The sequence below is a fragment of the Engraulis encrasicolus genome, unplaced genomic scaffold (assembly GCF_034702125.1).
Source record: "Engraulis encrasicolus isolate BLACKSEA-1 unplaced genomic scaffold, IST_EnEncr_1.0 scaffold_28_np1212, whole genome shotgun sequence".
NCBI classification, from domain to species: domain Eukaryota; kingdom Metazoa; phylum Chordata; class Actinopteri; order Clupeiformes; family Engraulidae; genus Engraulis; species Engraulis encrasicolus.
The window spans coordinates 1338445-1355542 of NW_026945577.1; the positions used below are offsets into that span (position 1 = coordinate 1338445).

The window sequence follows — 17098 nt, forward strand, 5'->3', positions numbered from 1 at the left end:
AAATTCAAAATGGCGGACCATGGAGAAGATCCCCCTTTTCATGCATGAAAAGTGCAATTTTTCCAGTCATAATGATGAATACTGACAACCTGATGGTGGTGGTAAGTATTGATGAAAAAGCTAACATTAGTGAATGGGTAGCTTGAATTTGGGAAATAAACAACTAAAAATCTTACACAGTGTACCTTTAATAATAATAATAATAATAATAATAATAATCCCTGATAGTATTGTATGTCATTGTGGGCCCCCCCCCCCATTTCACTCATCCACTCTCCACACACCAGCCCACCCGCACCCCACGCACTGACACACACCTCCTCTACACCCCCATCACACATCTTCGCTCCATGGGCATGTAGTGTGGTGGCAGGCCCTAAACAATCTCTCTCGACTTTTAAAACAATGCTGCACACCCATGTTTTTATATTTACATCTTGTTTTATCAAAATTAAATTGGTCTTACTGAGATATTGAATTAGGGTAATTTTATTGTCTTATTGTGACGTATGATTTCATGGTTTTATTGGAACACTGTCCTCGCCTTCTTTTATTCTGTTTATTTGTATTGTTATCAATTAAATAACATTTATTATTATTATTATATTTTCATGGATGTGTATGTGTTTTTGTCTGGGCAAGTGTTTGTAATTCCTAAAATGTTGTGTTAGTATTGTATGTCATTCTGGGCTCTCCTCTTCCTCCGTAACCCTCGGCGACCCTGCTCCATCCTCTTCCTCTCCAAACCCTGATGGTGACCCTCCATCCTCTTCCTCCGTTACCCTCGGTGACAACCCTCCATCCTCTTCCTCCCCAACCCTCGCCGACCCTGCGTCCTCTTCCTCCCAAACACTTGGTGACAACCCTCCGTCCTCTTCCTCTGCAACCCTCGGCGACCCAAATGCATCCTCTTCCTCTGCAACCATTGACGGTGACAACCCTGCTGCATCATCTTCCTCTCCAACCCCCGGTGACAACCCTCCATCCTCTTCCTCCCTAACCCTCAACAACCCTGCTGCGCCCCTGTGGGTGCGCTGGTGTCGCGTGGCGTGTCCCAGGTCTGCGAAGCGTCGTCCGCACACCTGGCATCCGTACGGCCTCTCTCCTGTGTGAGAGCGCTGGTGCGTCCTGAGGGGTCCGAGCTGCGAAAAGCGCTTGCCGCACTCTGCGCACTGGTACGGCTTTTCCCCAGTGTGAGTGCGCATGTGAGCCGTGAGGTTGAACGCGTGAGAAAAACACTTCTCACAATGAGGGCAGGGAAACGGCCTCTCTCCTGTGGGTGTGGACACAAACAAAGAAACTTTAAGTCATTTAGAAAATCGTCCATTTCAAACAATTTCTGCATTGATGACACATAATGATAATAATCGTGGTATATTTCTTGCCAAAATGAAGAATGATGAAGTCATTCAGACAATACATTTACCATTTAAAATGAACTCACTTGATGCCAATTGCACTTATTTTGGATCAATATCCAAATAATGTTTGAAAGCGTCAATTCAGTTTTTTTATGGTGTGGTCTCGACATGGAATGGGTTGGCATAAAATTTCAAAAAATGTAAAAGCTGAAAATGGTCTGGCACTGCTGGGTTGTGTGATTATTCTGTAACGGAGGCCAACTAGCAGAGTATGGCGTGGAATGTTAGTAAACCTCCCTCCCAAAGGCTCATACAGTGCGGTAGCGTTGGGCTATCGGACCAGCCCTTTAGCTCAGTGGTATCGTACTGTGCCTCCTTTTCCAAACCGATGCGTTAACTAGGAGGTGGCGAGTTCGCGGCCCCGAGGGAGACGGACTGCGCCGTAACACCTTGGTTACAAATCTGCATTAAAACCGAAGTCCCATAATATAAGTCCCTTCTCACCTGTGTGTGTGCGGAGGTGCGCTTTGAGGCTCCCTGACTGGGAGAAACTCTTTCCGCATTCGGCACAGATAAACGGCTTCTCTCCGGTGTGAACGCGCTCGTGGGTGACCAGCTGCTGCGCGTGCTGGAAGCTCTTGCCGCACTGCTCGCAGTCAAAGGACCTTTTCCCCGTGTGCGTGGGCGGCACCCAAGGTTTGCCGTCTTTATGCACGCCCTCCTTGTGTCTTCTCATGGTCGACCCCCTGGAGAATCCCTTGCCACAGATGGGGCACTTGTGCCTCCTCCCGTTGTCCGCGTCTGAATCCGGGCCCCCTGCAGTGCATGATGGGATTGCAGACGACGATGACGACGACGACTCTTGCGGTCCACTTGCTGGGTCTGGAGGGGAGTGGCTGGTCTCAGAGCCGAGGGCGGAAGCCAACGTTTCATCTTCCTCCTGAAACAGCATTGCCACAGGGAAGGGGAAGAACACAAATGAAGGAGACGTTTAGAAAGCTATCCATTTAAAACAATTTCTGCATCGCGCACATCCTCTTCGTCCGATTACTTCTCTACCGTAATTCAGTTAAACAGTCCGACTACAACTTTGCCCGTAGTGGTAATAGTTAAGGGCGTTGAATTACTGAAGTCATTTCCTACATCATTTGAGCGTAATTTGTTGAAAGCAGCGGAATTGGTAAGTATTTGAAGGGTGAAACGATAAAAGAGGAAGAGACATTTAGAAAACTGTCTATTTCAAACAATTTCTGCATCGACGATGACATATAACAACAACAACAACAACAACAAACATGGCACATTTTTTGCAATAGCAGAGTTTTTTGGGTTTTTTTGCCTGAATGAATGATGTGTTTAAATTGGATACAAAAGCTGGCCTCATGGCTTCTCGAAAAGTCATGTTCTCAATTACAAAATAGATGTTAGTTGGTTACAACTTTATTTGTCCTCATGGGGCAATTGTTTTTTCAGCGAACGTGCAAGGGGGCAGCCCCCAATGGCGCCCCCAAGGGAGCAGTGCGGCGGGACAGTACCATGGTCAGGGTACCTCAGTCATGGAGGAGGATATGGGAGAGCACTGGTTAATTACAACCCCCACCAACCTGGCCGGTATGGAGTTGAATCGGCAACCTCTAGGCTACAAGCCTGACGCCCTAATCGCTTACCCATGACTGCCCACAGACAGTGTCAGTGAATCTGAGGAGACTGAGAGGTCGAAACGTCATCATGCTTGCCAGTGAATAATACAGTAAAAAAAAAAAAAACTTAACACAACAGGATAAACAGTAGTGGTGTGAACAATGATCGATTTGGCGATGCAATCCAATGTGGGGCATGGACGATCCAGAATCGATCCGGCAATTTCCAGAATCGATCCGCCAATTTTTTTAAGTTTCAATTACTTCCATGGATATTTCCATGGATATTTCGGGAGCAAATGAATGTTAAATTATATAAAAGCACTTCAAAACATTGCAAGACTGAAACAGACAGATACAGAAAACAGCCAATAAATTGTTGCTCAGTATCTGACAACTTGTATTGCCTCATCATGACTGATTAAACATTTGCTTTGCTTTCAGTAGAAATGTAATGCATTGCAATGCATTGTAGAATTGAATCGGATCGAATCGAATCGCTACCTCCCGAATCGTGATCGAATCGGATCGTGAGGGCAGTGCCAATCCACACCACTAATAAACAGTGATGACTCTACCTGCATAGGTTCAGTCTTGATGTCTTTAGATGAGGAGGGGGTGGTCTGCTCTGTGGTGGTGTCAGCAGCGCCATCTACAGGAGGAAGAGATGAGTTGTTGGTACTGTCTCTCTTGTGGCTGCCCTGATGCTGCCTTTTCGTGGTTGATGAGGGCTTGGCTCTGATGTGGACACCCTCGTGGTGTCTTTTCATGCTCGACCTTCTGGAGAACCCTCTTCCACAGACTGGGCACCTGTGCAGTCTCCCGTTGTCCCCCACCTCCATCTCTGGGCCTGCAGTGTTGAATGATGGGAAAGCAGCTAGTGACTCCAGCCAACCTCTGGCCGGATGAGAAGGGAAGAGACTTCTCTCAGAGCTGCGGGATGGAGCCATGTCCAGCATTTCATCTTCATCTTCATCTTCCTCCTAAAACATGAAGAGCAGTCATCAGGAAAACTGTCCCTTTCAAACAATTTCTGCACTGATGACACATAATAATAATAATAATAACAATAATAATAATAATAATAATAATAATAATAATAATAATAATAAAGAACAACAACCACAACCACAATGATAATAATCATGGTACATTTTTTGCCGGAAGGAAGAATGATGAAGTTATTCAGTCGATACATTTACCATTTAAAATGAACTCACTTGAAGCCAGTTGCGCTTATTTTGGATCCTAACGTTCAGTGCCAATGATGTTTCAGCAGGTCAATTCAGTTTTTATATGGTATGGTGTGTTGACATAGAATATGTTGACATCCAGTAGCTTCTCGCTCGCCACTTGCTCATGGAACGTTCGCTTAACGTTCCAGCGGCTTTAACTGCCAATGCACAGACGAGAAGTACCCAACTCAGCATTCCAATTGCTTACTCGGTTACTCGCCTCGCTCAAAGTTCAAATATTTTCAACTCGGAATCTGCCCACATCGCATCGCTTGTACACTCCTCGCCTACTCGCCTCCTCGTCTCCCTGGAACACATTGACGTTCTATTGACGTTCTAATTCTCTTGAGCGAGTAACTAGCAGCGACGTGTGCGAACGAGGCTTCAGGCATTCAGCAGGCATTTTATGCAGGTGCTTTAGGCATCAATTAGCCTGGTCCTCACCGACGGTGTGTGTGTGAAGCTCTGGAGCCCCTGGTGGAGCGGACCGTCTGGTAGCGCTGCATGGTAGCGCTAACATGCTCTTCTCGAGTAGAAAATAAAATGAGCATTTATTGCTTAAATATCAACTGCAGCTCGCATTGATGAGTCACAGGACAGATTATAGAGTAGACTATATTGACTCTTTAGAAATGAACAGAAAACATTTTTGGAGGAATTTGTTGGTGGTGAGTCGCAATAAATGCACCATTTATTTTCTGACTCGAGAAGAGCACGTTAACGGCAGTGCTACCAGACGGTAGTTTGTGTACACACACACACCGTCGGTGAGAACCAGGCTAGGCATCAATGGGATGAATAAATAAACGACGACTGTACCTGCATCGGTTCCGTTTTAATGTTTGCAGTTAACGAGGAGGTGGTCTGTTCTGTGGAGGAGGAGTCAGGAGGGTGGGATGAGGTACCGGTACTGTCTCTCTTGTGGACGCCCAGCACATGTCTTTTCATGCTCGATCTTCTGGAAAACCCTCTTCCACAGACCGGGCACTTGTGGAGTCTCCCGTTGTCCCCCGCCATCTCTGGACCTGCAGCTAGGGGTGGGCGATATGAGGATTTTAAATGGTGAATCGTGATATCGAGTACAAGACCGTCTCGAATCTGCCCAAGTGAAGAAATCGTATAGATCGTCTTGCAGTGAGGATGTTAACTATCAGTATCAAAGTGATTCAATGAACAAAATCCAGAAGACACCGCACACTGTTTACTTTTCTTACTTTATTTTTCGGAGCGAACTCCGAAAAATAAATTAAGAAAAGTAAGTGTGCGGTCTCTTCTGAATTTTGTTCACTGATTCACCTTCTCCTGCCTCACACCGGCACCTGCATTGCTGAGGGCTTGTGCACAAGGACTCTCTTGAACTAGTATCAAAGTGATGTTTACTTACTTGTGCTGTTGTCTTCACTTTTATTCTTTACATTATTGTGTTCTAATTGTGCACTTTATGAGAGTGTCATCAGTGTGTTAACAGTTTATTAACTTCAAATTACAAACATATCAAAATTGATTTTTGTTTTTATTTTTTGGATGGAACATGGTGATTAAAAAAAATTGAATTAGAGATTTCATGTTAAAAAAATCGTAATGTCTTTTGAAGCAGGAAACCAACGCACACCAGAGGTTTCGAGGTGCAGGTAGCGGGTGCAAGATCAGTTTTTGAGAAGAAGATACCGCACACTCTTGTCCATCGTGCTGCAATTTATTTAGAAAACAACGTTTCGGCCCGTATGGCCTTTCTCAAGTTTTTAAATCATGATATGACATTTTTTTGCCATATCGCTCACCCCTACCTGCAGTATTGAATGATGGGAAAGCAGCTAGTGACTCTAGCCAACCTCTGGCCGGATGTGAAGGGAAGAGACTTCTCTCAGAGCTGAGGAATGGAGCCATGTCCAACATCTCATCTTCATCTTCACCTTCATCTTCCTCCTAAAACAGTATTGCCACAGAAAATAACACAAATGAAGAAGTGTCCATTTCAAACAATGTCTGTGTGTGTGTGTGTGTGTGAGAGAGAGATTATTGTCAATGTCTTATTTAAATGTTTTAGTTAAACTGCACATTGGAGACTGGTCAAATGCAATTTCAGACTTCTGTGCTAACCCTGTTACATAGATTTTTGACAATAAACTACACTTGACTTAAAGTGATACTGTCCCATGTTTGGAAATAAGCTCATATTACCCCTCCCCTTGAGTTAAATAAGTGAGTGTTACCTTTTTCCTGTACCTTCAACCATTCTCTGAGTACAGCAGTGCAAATTTTACCTCCAAGCTAACAATTAACATTGACTCCTATGAGACCAGTTAGCAGCCAGATGGTCTCTTAGGACTCAATGTTAACTGCTAGCATGGAGGTAAAATTTGCACTGCCATACTCAGAGAACGGCTCAGAAAACCCCATTATTTAACTCAAAAGGAGGTGTAATAGGATTATACTGTATGTGATATAATTATTTTCAAAAATGGCACAGTATCACTTTCACTTTAACTTGACTTGCATTGATGACACATAATAACAGGCCTGAAAGTAGAAGAAAATCCTGAGTCTGAAAGCTTAACATGTTTAGAAATACGAAAAGCCAAATGACTAAGCATAGGGTTGCCAACTGTCAACTTCATTATGGTGAGGATCTGGGAGAATTTTGTATTTCTTAGATGTAAATTCCTGCATATTAACACATTTTAACATCCCTTGTCCCGTTTCAACTCAATATGGAACCCATACTTTTAATTATAAATACAGGACGATTCTATATTCTTACATCTAGGGATGTAAGAGCCATATACAGTTCCCAAGAGAGTCTAGAGCCATAGGTTCCTGACCCCTGGGTTAGGGTGTCAGACTTGTAACCCAAAGGTTGCTGATTCGACTTCCCACCCGCCAAGTTGGTGGGGGGAGTAATCAACCAGTACTCTCCCCCATCCTCCTCCATGACTGAGGTACCCTGAGCATGGTAACATCCCACTGCACTACTCCCTTGGGGCGCCATTGGGGGCTGCCCCCTTGCACGGGTGAGGCATAACTGCAATTTCGTTGTGTGCAGTGTTCACTTGTGTGCTGTGGAGTGCTGTGTCACAATGACAATAGGAGTAGGAGTTTCCCAATCGGGCTTTCACTTTTCACTTACCTGCTGCAGTTCAGCGTTAATGTCTGCAGATGAGGAGGTGCTCTGTTCTGTAGGGATCCAACCGCCATCTACAGGAAGAAACGAGAACGCCAGAGAATTAAAGGAGCACTTCTGCCAATTTCAATATGCTATTGTATTGCTCACGCTACCCTTGACTTGTCAGTACCCGGTGATGCTGCATTTTTCCGGCTCAGCCTTTTCAGAGATCTGAGCTGTTTTTACATTAAAAACGTTCTTCACATAGGCCTACTCCCAAATAGTTTCCCAAAAGGTATCGCTGTTTGCTAGTTGTCTGCTGATGTTGCATAACCTTTTGAATGTTTTTGGGAATAAATAAACGTAATGTAAACAAAGACCTGCCCCCATTACAATGACCAGGATCTCAGAAAAGGCTGAAGAAGAAAAAAAGTCAGGTACTGACAAGTCCAGGGTAGTGTGAGCATTACAACTGCATGTTGAAATTGGCTGAAGTTATCCTTTAATGAATTAATGAATTAATGAATTAATGACGGAGGCGAAGGACAGCACTCTTCAGATTGTTTTTTTGTTTATTCGTCCACAAACCTTTCAGGCAAGGGCCCTTCTTCAACGTGGAATGGCAATTGCCAAGCGAATAAACAAAGAAAAAAAAAATCACCCAGTATTAGGGCATCCATCCGCACAACGGTTCCGACAACACTGTGGAGCACTACTGGATCCGACAATTTTGGTTACCCCCTTGGGGCGCCACTGGGGGCTGCCCCCTTGCATGAGTGAGGCATAAATGCAATTTTGTTGTGTGCAGTGAACACTTGTATGCTGTAGAGCGCTGTGTCACAATGACAATGGGAGTTGGAGTTTCCCAGGTTGGGCTTTCACTTTAACAATGGTGCAGGCGTAGCCTGATTATCATCGATTTTCAAATCTCTTGGATACTTGCTCTGATCAAGAGCATAACATTTAACATTTCCCAAAAGGCATGGTTGACCCGCCTCCCTTGGTTTGCTAATGGTTGTTGGCTTCCCGACAAAGTGGGAGGAGTTCCCTATTTTTCAGGAGCTCAGAAAGTACTTGCATTGCTCTTGACCTGACTAGTAGCAACGCTTAAGGTGTTCCGTCACAAGGAGGGCATAGCCTGGCTAGCGCAGACTAGGGGTGGTACGGTTCACAAATGTCACGGTTCGGTCCATATCACGGTTTCAAGGTCACGGTTTTCGGTTTTGTACGGTTCTGTTTTTTTTGTTGTTTTTTTTAAATAAAATGTATTATATAAAAATTTGAATGAAAATGTAAGCTTATCATGGGTATGTTGAATTTGACTTCATTTAACCCAACTGAAAGAGGAAAGATATCAATGATTTTAACATGCTTCCATTTATTTCACAAAAAGGGAGAACTAAGTCTTAACTTTTAAGTTGACAAATATTCAAATATTACATGCTATAACACATTTGACGTGTAAAAATAAAACAGCTACACTCCTGTAGGTAATAGGACCATTAGGTCAGTGTAGTATGACTATTTTGGTTAATGACACACTGAGAACGAATTGTACTTTTATTTTGATACCGCTTTCTGCGAGTTTTGCGCTTATGAATCAGTTGCTTCCTATCATGAAACTGCCGGCCGTGAGAAGCATAGAAGTGAAATCAGAAGTCAAATTCAATTTTAAGTGAACAAGTGATAGGGTTATGTTATGTTAAAATGTGAATGTTAAGGTAACAAATAATTTTAAAAGATCGTTTTTTTAGAAGTGTATACACAAGAATGTTTCACAAAACTCCTGTGAAGCTGAGCCTTTTAAAACAGTCAAATTTTATTTTTGTTATAGTGTTAAACATTAATGTTAACTAGGCAACAGCACAACGTCCCCTTCCGTCCATCAGAGTTTAACTAATTAGGCCTACAGTTGATTGCAGTTAAGGACAGCACAGTGAATCTGATGGATATGTTCAATAATCTCGCATTTTGCCGTCCGGAATCCCCATTCAATGCCACGTGGATATAGCCTACACTAGGCTACTGTAACGTAAGTCATAGTCTACTTTGTTCTGCTAATCTGTCATTGTTTGTAAATTCATGTTCATTTAATTTAAAATGGTCAGCATAAAGGCTGGGAACAGTCACTTGCGCTAACGTGGAGAGAGAGGGGGGAGAGGCTGACGCTGCCGACCGACCTGCACTTGCTTGTATGGCTACTGTAGCCTAGTCAGCTGGCGCATGCTGTTACATTATGTCTTTCAGTTGGCTGATAGAAATCAGTCTTTCCACACTCAATATCCTACGTAGTCTTTGTGTTTTATGCTTGTAAAAGTAGTAGGATTTTAATAGCGTCGTCCGCCGGTGGTCACTCTATTTTTTTTTTTTTTAAACCGTGGGCACCGTGCGGTTGCCCACTACCCCGTTCCGTGACATGCAAACCGTACGGTCTCGGTTTGCAACGCAAACCGTACCATCCCTAGCGCAGACGTGCTATAAACAACGATTGGCCAATTCTTCAGAGCAGAGCATGGATAACCAATGGGTGACAAAATAGAGCTTTGGCTGTAATCAGCAGCCGACATCCGCAGATCTGGGAATCTATCTACATATTGAGATCCTAATAAAAGTGTGTGTGTGTGTGTGTGTGTGTGCGCGCGCTGTGCACGTATCATACTTGATCGACTACATGGATATCCGTAATCATCTTCTTCTTCTTTAATTCGAACGACATTCTGCTGGACACCATCCTCCTCTTTCTGAAAAACACACAGGAAGGATTAACATGACGCATGTGTGTGTATGTTTGTGTATGAGAGAGAGCGATAGTGTGTGCATGAGAGAGAGCGAGAGAGAGAGAGAGAGAGAGAGAGAGAGAGAGAGAGAGAGAGAGAGAGAGAGAGAGAAAGGGAGCATGATACAGTAGTGTGTGTGTGTGTGTGTGTGTGTGTGTGTGTGTGTGTGTCAGGGCTTGACATTAACTTTTCTACCCACTGTGGCTAGTGGTTTTCCCTAGTCACTAGCCATTCAGGTATTCCACTAGCCACAGATTTTCTATCGCTTCCCCCCCCTTTATCATGATAGTGTACGTCTAACCTCAGAAGATGAGGTGCTAAAGCAAGATGAGTGTATAGCTTTCTACATGGAAGTAAAGTATATCAAGCAAATAGAAACTGAGTTACTGAGCTTTTTCTTGAACTTAAATACAAACAATTGATACACAATGGGCAAACAGCAGCATAAAGGCTATGATGCGTATGTTACCAAGGAATAAACTGCTAGCCCAATTGGCTAGTGACACCGAAAGTACTACTAGCCACAGCCAATTTTTACCAGCATTTGGCCAGTTGGCTAGTGCCAGTGTCAAGCCCTGGTGTGTGTGTGTGTGTGTGTGTGTGTGTGTGTGTGTGCATGTGCATGTGCGTGTGTGTGTATGTGTGTGTGTGTGTGTGTGTGTGTGCTTACCTCAACATTGGACTGGCTCTCAGCTCTAGCTCTCAACCACTCAGTCACTTCCTGAATCGTCCTGCAGGACACACAGATCTCAGTCAGAGGTCAAAGTTCAAAAATGTCAAAGGGAAAGTCAGTGTCAAACTTCAACCAAGAGTCTACACTATGGGTGCATTGCATTCCAAAATGCGGACTTGCGTCCTCCACTTGTGCTTGTAGCCTCGTATTTTGCTGACGCCCCGCCTCCGTGGAGAAAACAACGTTTTCCCCACTGTCAGCCAAGCCAAAACAATGTTTGGGGGACTGTTCTTCATTCACCATCCCGATTGCAAATGGGGAAATGACATAAGAATTGTGCTTTTGCAAGATTTTGAATCATTTTCTGTCGTCAGTGACGTCATCCTGAGGTCACAAGCAGGCAAGTGAGCGAGGGAGGACGGAAGTCCCTTTAAAGAATATGATGGGATGAATCCATGGTCTTCTCTGTGTGTGTGTGTGTGTGTGTGTGTGTGTGTGTGTGTGTGTGTGTGTGTGTGTGTGTGTGTGTGTGTGTGTGTGTGTGTGTGTGTGTGTTTACCGTTGATTACTCTGTTGGTTCTGTCCAAGGTCTCTCGGTTCATTTTGGAGGACAGCAATACCCTGCATAGAACAATACACAAACTCACTCAATGCACATACAGTACATGTATGTCCACAGAAGTGCACATGACCACAGGGGCGTAGCTAGAAAAAAAAAATCGGGGGTATGGGCCTTACATTTGGGCTTACATTGCCCACAGGGACCCCGGTTCGAGTCTGGCCCTGTCATTTCCCGGCCCTGCCCCAACTCTCTCTCCCTATCATTTCCTGTTTACTCTCTACATCTTGGGCCAGCCTTTTAATTGTGGTGGCACACGATTATTGTCAAAAACAGTGATGAACCAAGGATCTGGGTGCCTGTAGAGGGTGGTGGGGGTGGGGGGTGCCAATGGGGTGGCGAGCATCTGACCAGCTTGACCACCCCCTGGCTAGTGGCTACTAGCCTGGTCCTGACCATCCCATAATACTACCATTTCATTTCGTATTCATGGTCTTGAGCTTGTGTGATCTGACGTGATTGCAGGAAGCGGGAAGTTTGCACTCAGTTATGGTTTGAAATGATTGGACAGCTCTCACCCAATCGCCGACAGTTACTCAACAACAACATAGCGCAGACCAGAGCCATTGGCACAGACGTTTACGTCATCGTCATGAGCGTCCTCCCCCTTTTTCCCCCACGTGGGGCGCTTATTCGCTTATTGGCTGTTTTCTGGGGGGCGTTGCGAAGCCAAATCCTACCGCTGCAAACACTTCACAGAAAAGGGGGGCCAGACTACCGTAGTGGAGCCAATCCTTTGGCGGAAGTACGTAGGATGGCTCGCGAGGCTAAGTGGCTACGCCCGTGACTGGACTCACTCAATGTACATGGGGTTGGAGAACATAACGGTCGGAAACACCTGTCATTTTAGAGAGGGAAGATTCCTCTTGCATCCAAAGTTAATCCTATTGGATGTGGTTCATCCTTCTTGGAGGTATGCAGACATTACTTTCGATACCGTGGCTCTTGATACATCACAAAGACTTGCTGTCTCGGTCAAAGATACAACAGTTACACGCACACCAAGAAATTCTCCTTTTTGAACTCTGATATGTCACCCATAATGCTATGTGCGTTGCAAAATTTTGAGCAAAACTGTGCTCTTACCCTTCTAATTGAACCTTCACATTTCACTTTTACTGGTGCAATGTGCAATTAATGTTGATTGGCCAACAGGCTGGTCCACTTGAGCCATGAAACGTCCCACACTAAAATGACAGGTGTTTCCGTTATTTTGTCCAACCCCTGTACATATGTCCACAGAAGCGATGACCACTGGACTTATGATAAGACTGATCTCTCCCTCTTGTGAGTGGCGTTTTTGTGGCAAAAGGAAAAATAGCGAGCCCTCTTAAATCTCTTCTCCATCTTTTCTCTACACTTAGGTAGTTATTAAGGCTTCATAGTAGTGGTGTGGATCGGCACTGCCCTCACGATCCGATTCGATCACGATTCGGGAGGTAGTAGATCCGATTCGATTCTATTAGATCCAATCCGATCCGATCCGATCAATTCTACAATGCATTGCAATGCATTACATTTCTACTGAACGCAAAGCAAATGTTTAATCAGCCATGATGAGGCAATACAAGAAGTCAGATACTGAGAAACAATGTATTGGCTGTTTTCTGTATCAGTCTTGATCAGTCTTGCAATGTTTTGAAATGCTTTTATTTAATTTAACATTCATTTGCTAACGAAATATCCATGGAAGTAATTGAAACTTAAAAAAAATTCGCCATTGTTGACACCACTACTCAATAGACTGACTAACAAAGTGTGGGGAACCTATGTCTCGAGGGCTGTTTACGGCCCTTCAGGCCGTATGCAGCCCCGACATAATTGTAATATAATATATAGTGTGGTATGAAATATGACATGTTTGTAAAGCAATCAAAGTACATCTGTAATGAATTTAAGTTATATTTCAGGGGACCTAGTGAAGGTGTTGTAAAGGTCTGTTGTAAAGGTGGCCGCCTTAGTTCAAGGGCAAATCCAGGTTTATGTTCATAGCACGACCCCCAGCATAATTTTAATGTCATACGGTTTCACATGAAATATGACATGATTTGTAAAGAGACGTTAGAAATTACATTTGCAAAATTAAGTTAGTGAAGGTGGGGTCTGTTGTAAAGGTGGCCACCTTCTACATAGACCCTGAGTAATGGGTAAGTCAGCCCAGAGATTGTCGGTTCGTCTCCCCACCCGCCAAGTTGGTGGGGGGAGTAATTAACCAGGGCTCTACCCCATCCTCCTCCATAACTAACGTACCCTGAGCATGGTACCGTTCCGACTCACTGCCCCCTTGCAAATGCAATTTCGTTATGTGCAGTGAGCTGTGCTGTGTCACAATGACAATGGGAGTTGGAGTTTCCCAGGACTGGCTTTCACTTCACTATAAAGCGCAGGGGGAAATCCTGGTTTGTGTTCATAGTAGGCCTACGGCCCTTGGAGGACTTTATACATTTTGAAGTGACCCCTTGAATGAAAAAGATTCCACCAGTTTTTTAGGCTTCACAGACTGACTAACTAATCCAAATGCCTCTCTAAGTCAACAAGGTATTTTAAATCCCTTTACTTGACATTCGGGGGAATAGCCTATCCCACCATCTGTCACGTATTTTGTTTGCAATGACAAGGTGAATTTGGAATATGGTCCATTCAACATGATCTAGATTCATAAGTTCTTTTCGGCTGTGCGTTCAATAATGACTAATTTACTGTTTGAAACAATGTTCACAGTAGAGGCGATGATCAGTAATTTCTTTTCTGATCTCATCTGAAAAGGCCATTACAGTCACACAACTCCAATCTCGACAACTTTTGGTATTGTGTCGTGTCGCACATGCAACTTGTTTCATGACAACATAATAATAAAGAGCTTGAATAATTTCCATTAAAACTCACTCACCCCACACTCCATTGTTTTTGGTGCTGTGGAATATGGCGTTGGCTGGAGGTACTGCAGTTCAAGTCATCGGGCATCGACGCTCGCTAACAAACGGCTGGTTTTGGTCGATCAGGTCCTGTGATCAATGAATTTGAAAGAGCAGATTTAGCCAACACACAGTACTAGCCAAAACAAGTTATTATTGTCGTTAGCTACACCATGCAATAGCAGGTCAACAACACCGCAGATGATGATGGCACCTTACCTTGTCTGACGAGACTAAACCGGCAGCGGAATACACAAGGAATTGTAATAACGATTAAATGTAACCGTTTTTTAAAATCACAACGGTGTAATTTTACGTCTTCTCCAACGTTTAATGACACAATGTGTCGGCAAGTCCTTATTTTTGGAAAGTCCCTGACTGTGGTATTTGGTTTGTTTTGTTGGTGTGCTCGCTGGTGCGTCTCTCTTCTAACCCCCAGCTTCCGCGTTTACGCTTGACAGCACTTTCACCGCCCCCTGGCGTCACGGGGAAAATAAAGCGACAGAACAATGCATACATGAAAAAAGTAGAATATTGGTAAATTGTGCAGAGTTGTATAAAGTAGATCAGGAGTAGCCTAATTGACATAATTACAACTATACTATATTACATAGTTTCAACTATGTAATATCATATTACTAATGTTGTGTAATTACATCTTTCCGAGCAAACTACTTCAACTCTGAAAATCAGGTCGATGAGTGAACAGGAGAAATGGGAGCATTAAAATGAAATCTCTCTCTCTCTCTCTGTCCTCAATATAGTCTAGAGACAAGGTAGAAAGTCAAAACTGGGGAAAGTCCCACTTGGGAAAACCCCATTGTCATTGTAACACAACACAGTGCGCTCAGTCACACCCAGTGCACACAACAAAGCTGCATTTATGCCACACCCAAATAGGGGGCACCCCCAACAAGCACCACAAGGGAGCAGTGTAGTCACTGGAGGAACAGCATGCCCACACTTCAGTCCTGTAGGAGGAGGATGGGGGAGGAAGACTTCTGGTTGCTCGCTCCCCCCACCCACAGTTAGTGTCGGGAATCGAAACAAGTACCATCCAGGGTTGCCAGATGAGGCTGATGATTTCCAGCCCAAAAAAATGCTTAAAACCTGCATTTGCAGAGTGAGGAGTCCGCACACTTTCTGTTGTGTTTAATTTTTTCATGGCAGGATAACGTTTCATGAAAAAATAAAACACAACAAAAAGGATTCTACGTGTGCGGACTCCTCTCTCTGAAAACTACAGTTGACATGGTCCTGCACCTTTCCCTGGGATGCACAATCCTCTCCTTCAACTAAAAAACTGCCTAGAAGCACTAATCCCGCCAAATTCTATTGATTTATATGCATTTTTTTTACCCGCAGACGGATATCCTAAGCAGTGTTTCCCAACCTTTTTTGTCTCATGTACCCCCTAAACCTTTTCGCTGTTCCATGAGTACCCCCAACTCATGTTTTACATCGCCTTTTCTATTCCAGTGTGACTATGCTCCATGCATTTGTTAAAATCACATTTTTCCAAGTACCCCCTGCAGTGTGTTCGCGTACCCCTAGGGGTACACGTACCCCTGGTTGGGAAACACTGTCCTAAGCAGTCCAATTTGGCGGGAAACAGCCTAATCTGGCAACACTGGTACCATCACCAGCATGAACATGATTCTCTAACCTAGAGTGCGTCTTAATATGCGACCTTGCCTCCTCCACTTGCTTCTCGTCATGATGACATCACTGACAACAGCATTATATTTCAATATCTTGCAAACGCTCAATTGTAGAGTCTTTTTCTCATTTGCAATTGGGATGGTGAATGAAAAACAGTCCCTCAAAAGTTGTTGTGGCTAGGCTGACAGCTGGGAAACTTCATCGTTTTCTCCACGGAGGAGGGGCCAGGAGGCGGGACGAGGAGACAAGCGCAAGTGGAGGAGGCAAGGTCGCATATTAAGACGCACTCCTAGTGTTTCTCAATGGGGGTGCTACACCCCCCCAGGGGGCGTGGGAGCTCTAGGAGGGCGTTGAGAGGATACCGCTGAGATGGGGTGGTGCTTAGTTGCCATTTGGGGGCATTAGTCCATATATGTTTTTAATACTAAAGGGGGTGTTGTCATGCTTAAGATGATGTCAAGAGGGCGTTGGGAGGCTTGTGATGAAGCCAAGGCTGCTTTAACCACTTACCCAAGACCTAAATGCACACACAGTATATTCAATTGACAGTAGCTGTAGTGTATTGTGTGGGTGAAAGGCAAATGGGGGTATCATGGCAGAAACTATCATTGAGGACACAGAGGTCATGTCCTAAAAGTTATCCATGATGAAAATCAATCTGTGATCAACAATGATAAATTCAGTCTGTACATGCCACCCCCATTTTATCCTCAAGACAGTGAATAATGGAAACAAACTTAAGTTTGACTAATAAGTTTCACTTAATGTAGAGTATGCAGTACAGCATGCTATATTTGACCCCGGTATTTGAAAATGTCTCGTCACGGCCCTGGTGGGTATATGATCCAATTCATCCGCTCTTTCTTCTTATTCTAGGAAGATCTTTGTAAGTACAAATAAGAACAAAATGATGGCAATATAAGCGACACTTGATTATTTATTTATTTATTACATATAAATTCTTTATTTTACATTATTGTATGACCCTGAAAACACCCATCAGCATCTTAGCTTAGTTCCAGCACTATAGTGTGTGTGTGTGTGTGTGTGTGTGTGTGTGTGTGTGTGTGTGTGTGTGTGTGTGTGTGTGTGTGTGTGTGTGTGTGTGTGTGT

The 17098-nt window shown here is 44.0% G+C and overlaps 2 protein-coding genes across 2 annotated transcripts; both read right to left on the bottom strand.

Annotated features, from left to right (window-relative positions):
* Positions 1-316: 316 nt before the first annotated feature.
* LOC134443217 (zinc finger protein 782-like) lies at positions 317-3980 on the bottom strand. The gene is made up of 3 exons (XM_063193099.1): positions 3580-3980; positions 1866-2301; positions 317-1273 (listed from the first exon to the last, which is right to left on the bottom strand). Exons 1-3 carry the CDS (start codon positions 3958-3960, stop codon positions 681-683), a joined length of 1410 nt encoding a protein of 469 aa, XP_063049169.1. The 5' UTR covers positions 3961-3980; the 3' UTR covers positions 317-680.
* A 927-nt stretch (positions 3981-4907) lies between these two features.
* On the bottom strand, positions 4908-14764 carry LOC134443182 (uncharacterized). The gene is made up of 8 exons (XM_063193072.1): positions 14543-14764; positions 14299-14413; positions 11349-11410; positions 10787-10847; positions 9999-10080; positions 7364-7431; positions 6024-6162; positions 4908-5267 (listed from the first exon to the last, which is right to left on the bottom strand). The coding sequence occupies exons 2-8, from the start codon at positions 14308-14310 to the stop codon at positions 5023-5025; spliced, it is 669 nt and encodes a 222-aa protein (XP_063049142.1). The 5' UTR covers positions 14311-14413; positions 14543-14764; the 3' UTR covers positions 4908-5022.
* Positions 14765-17098: the final 2334 nt, after the last annotated feature.

Bases quoted from the DNA above. Each gene is read 5' to 3' on its own strand.
- LOC134443217 (XM_063193099.1), bottom strand. From the start codon at position 3,960: ATGCTGGACATGGCTCCATCCCGCAGCTCTGAGAGAAGTCTCTTCCCT. The intron at 2,302-3,579 runs GTAGAGTCATCA...ATGCTGTTTCAG, and splicing joins TCAAGACTGAACCTATGCAG to GAGGAAGATGAAACGTTGGC. The intron at 1,274-1,865 runs GTGAGAAGGGAC...CCACACCCACAG, and splicing joins GCACCTCCGCACACACACAG to GAGAGAGGCCGTTTCCCTGC.
- LOC134443182 (XM_063193072.1), bottom strand. The intron at 6,163-7,363 runs GTAAGTGAAAAG...ATACTGTTTTAG, and splicing joins TTAACGCTGAACTGCAGCAG to GAGGAAGATGAAGGTGAAGA. The intron at 5,268-6,023 runs GTAGGGGTGAGC...GCCCACCCCTAG, and splicing joins CCCATCATTCAATACTGCAG to CTGCAGGTCCAGAGATGGCG.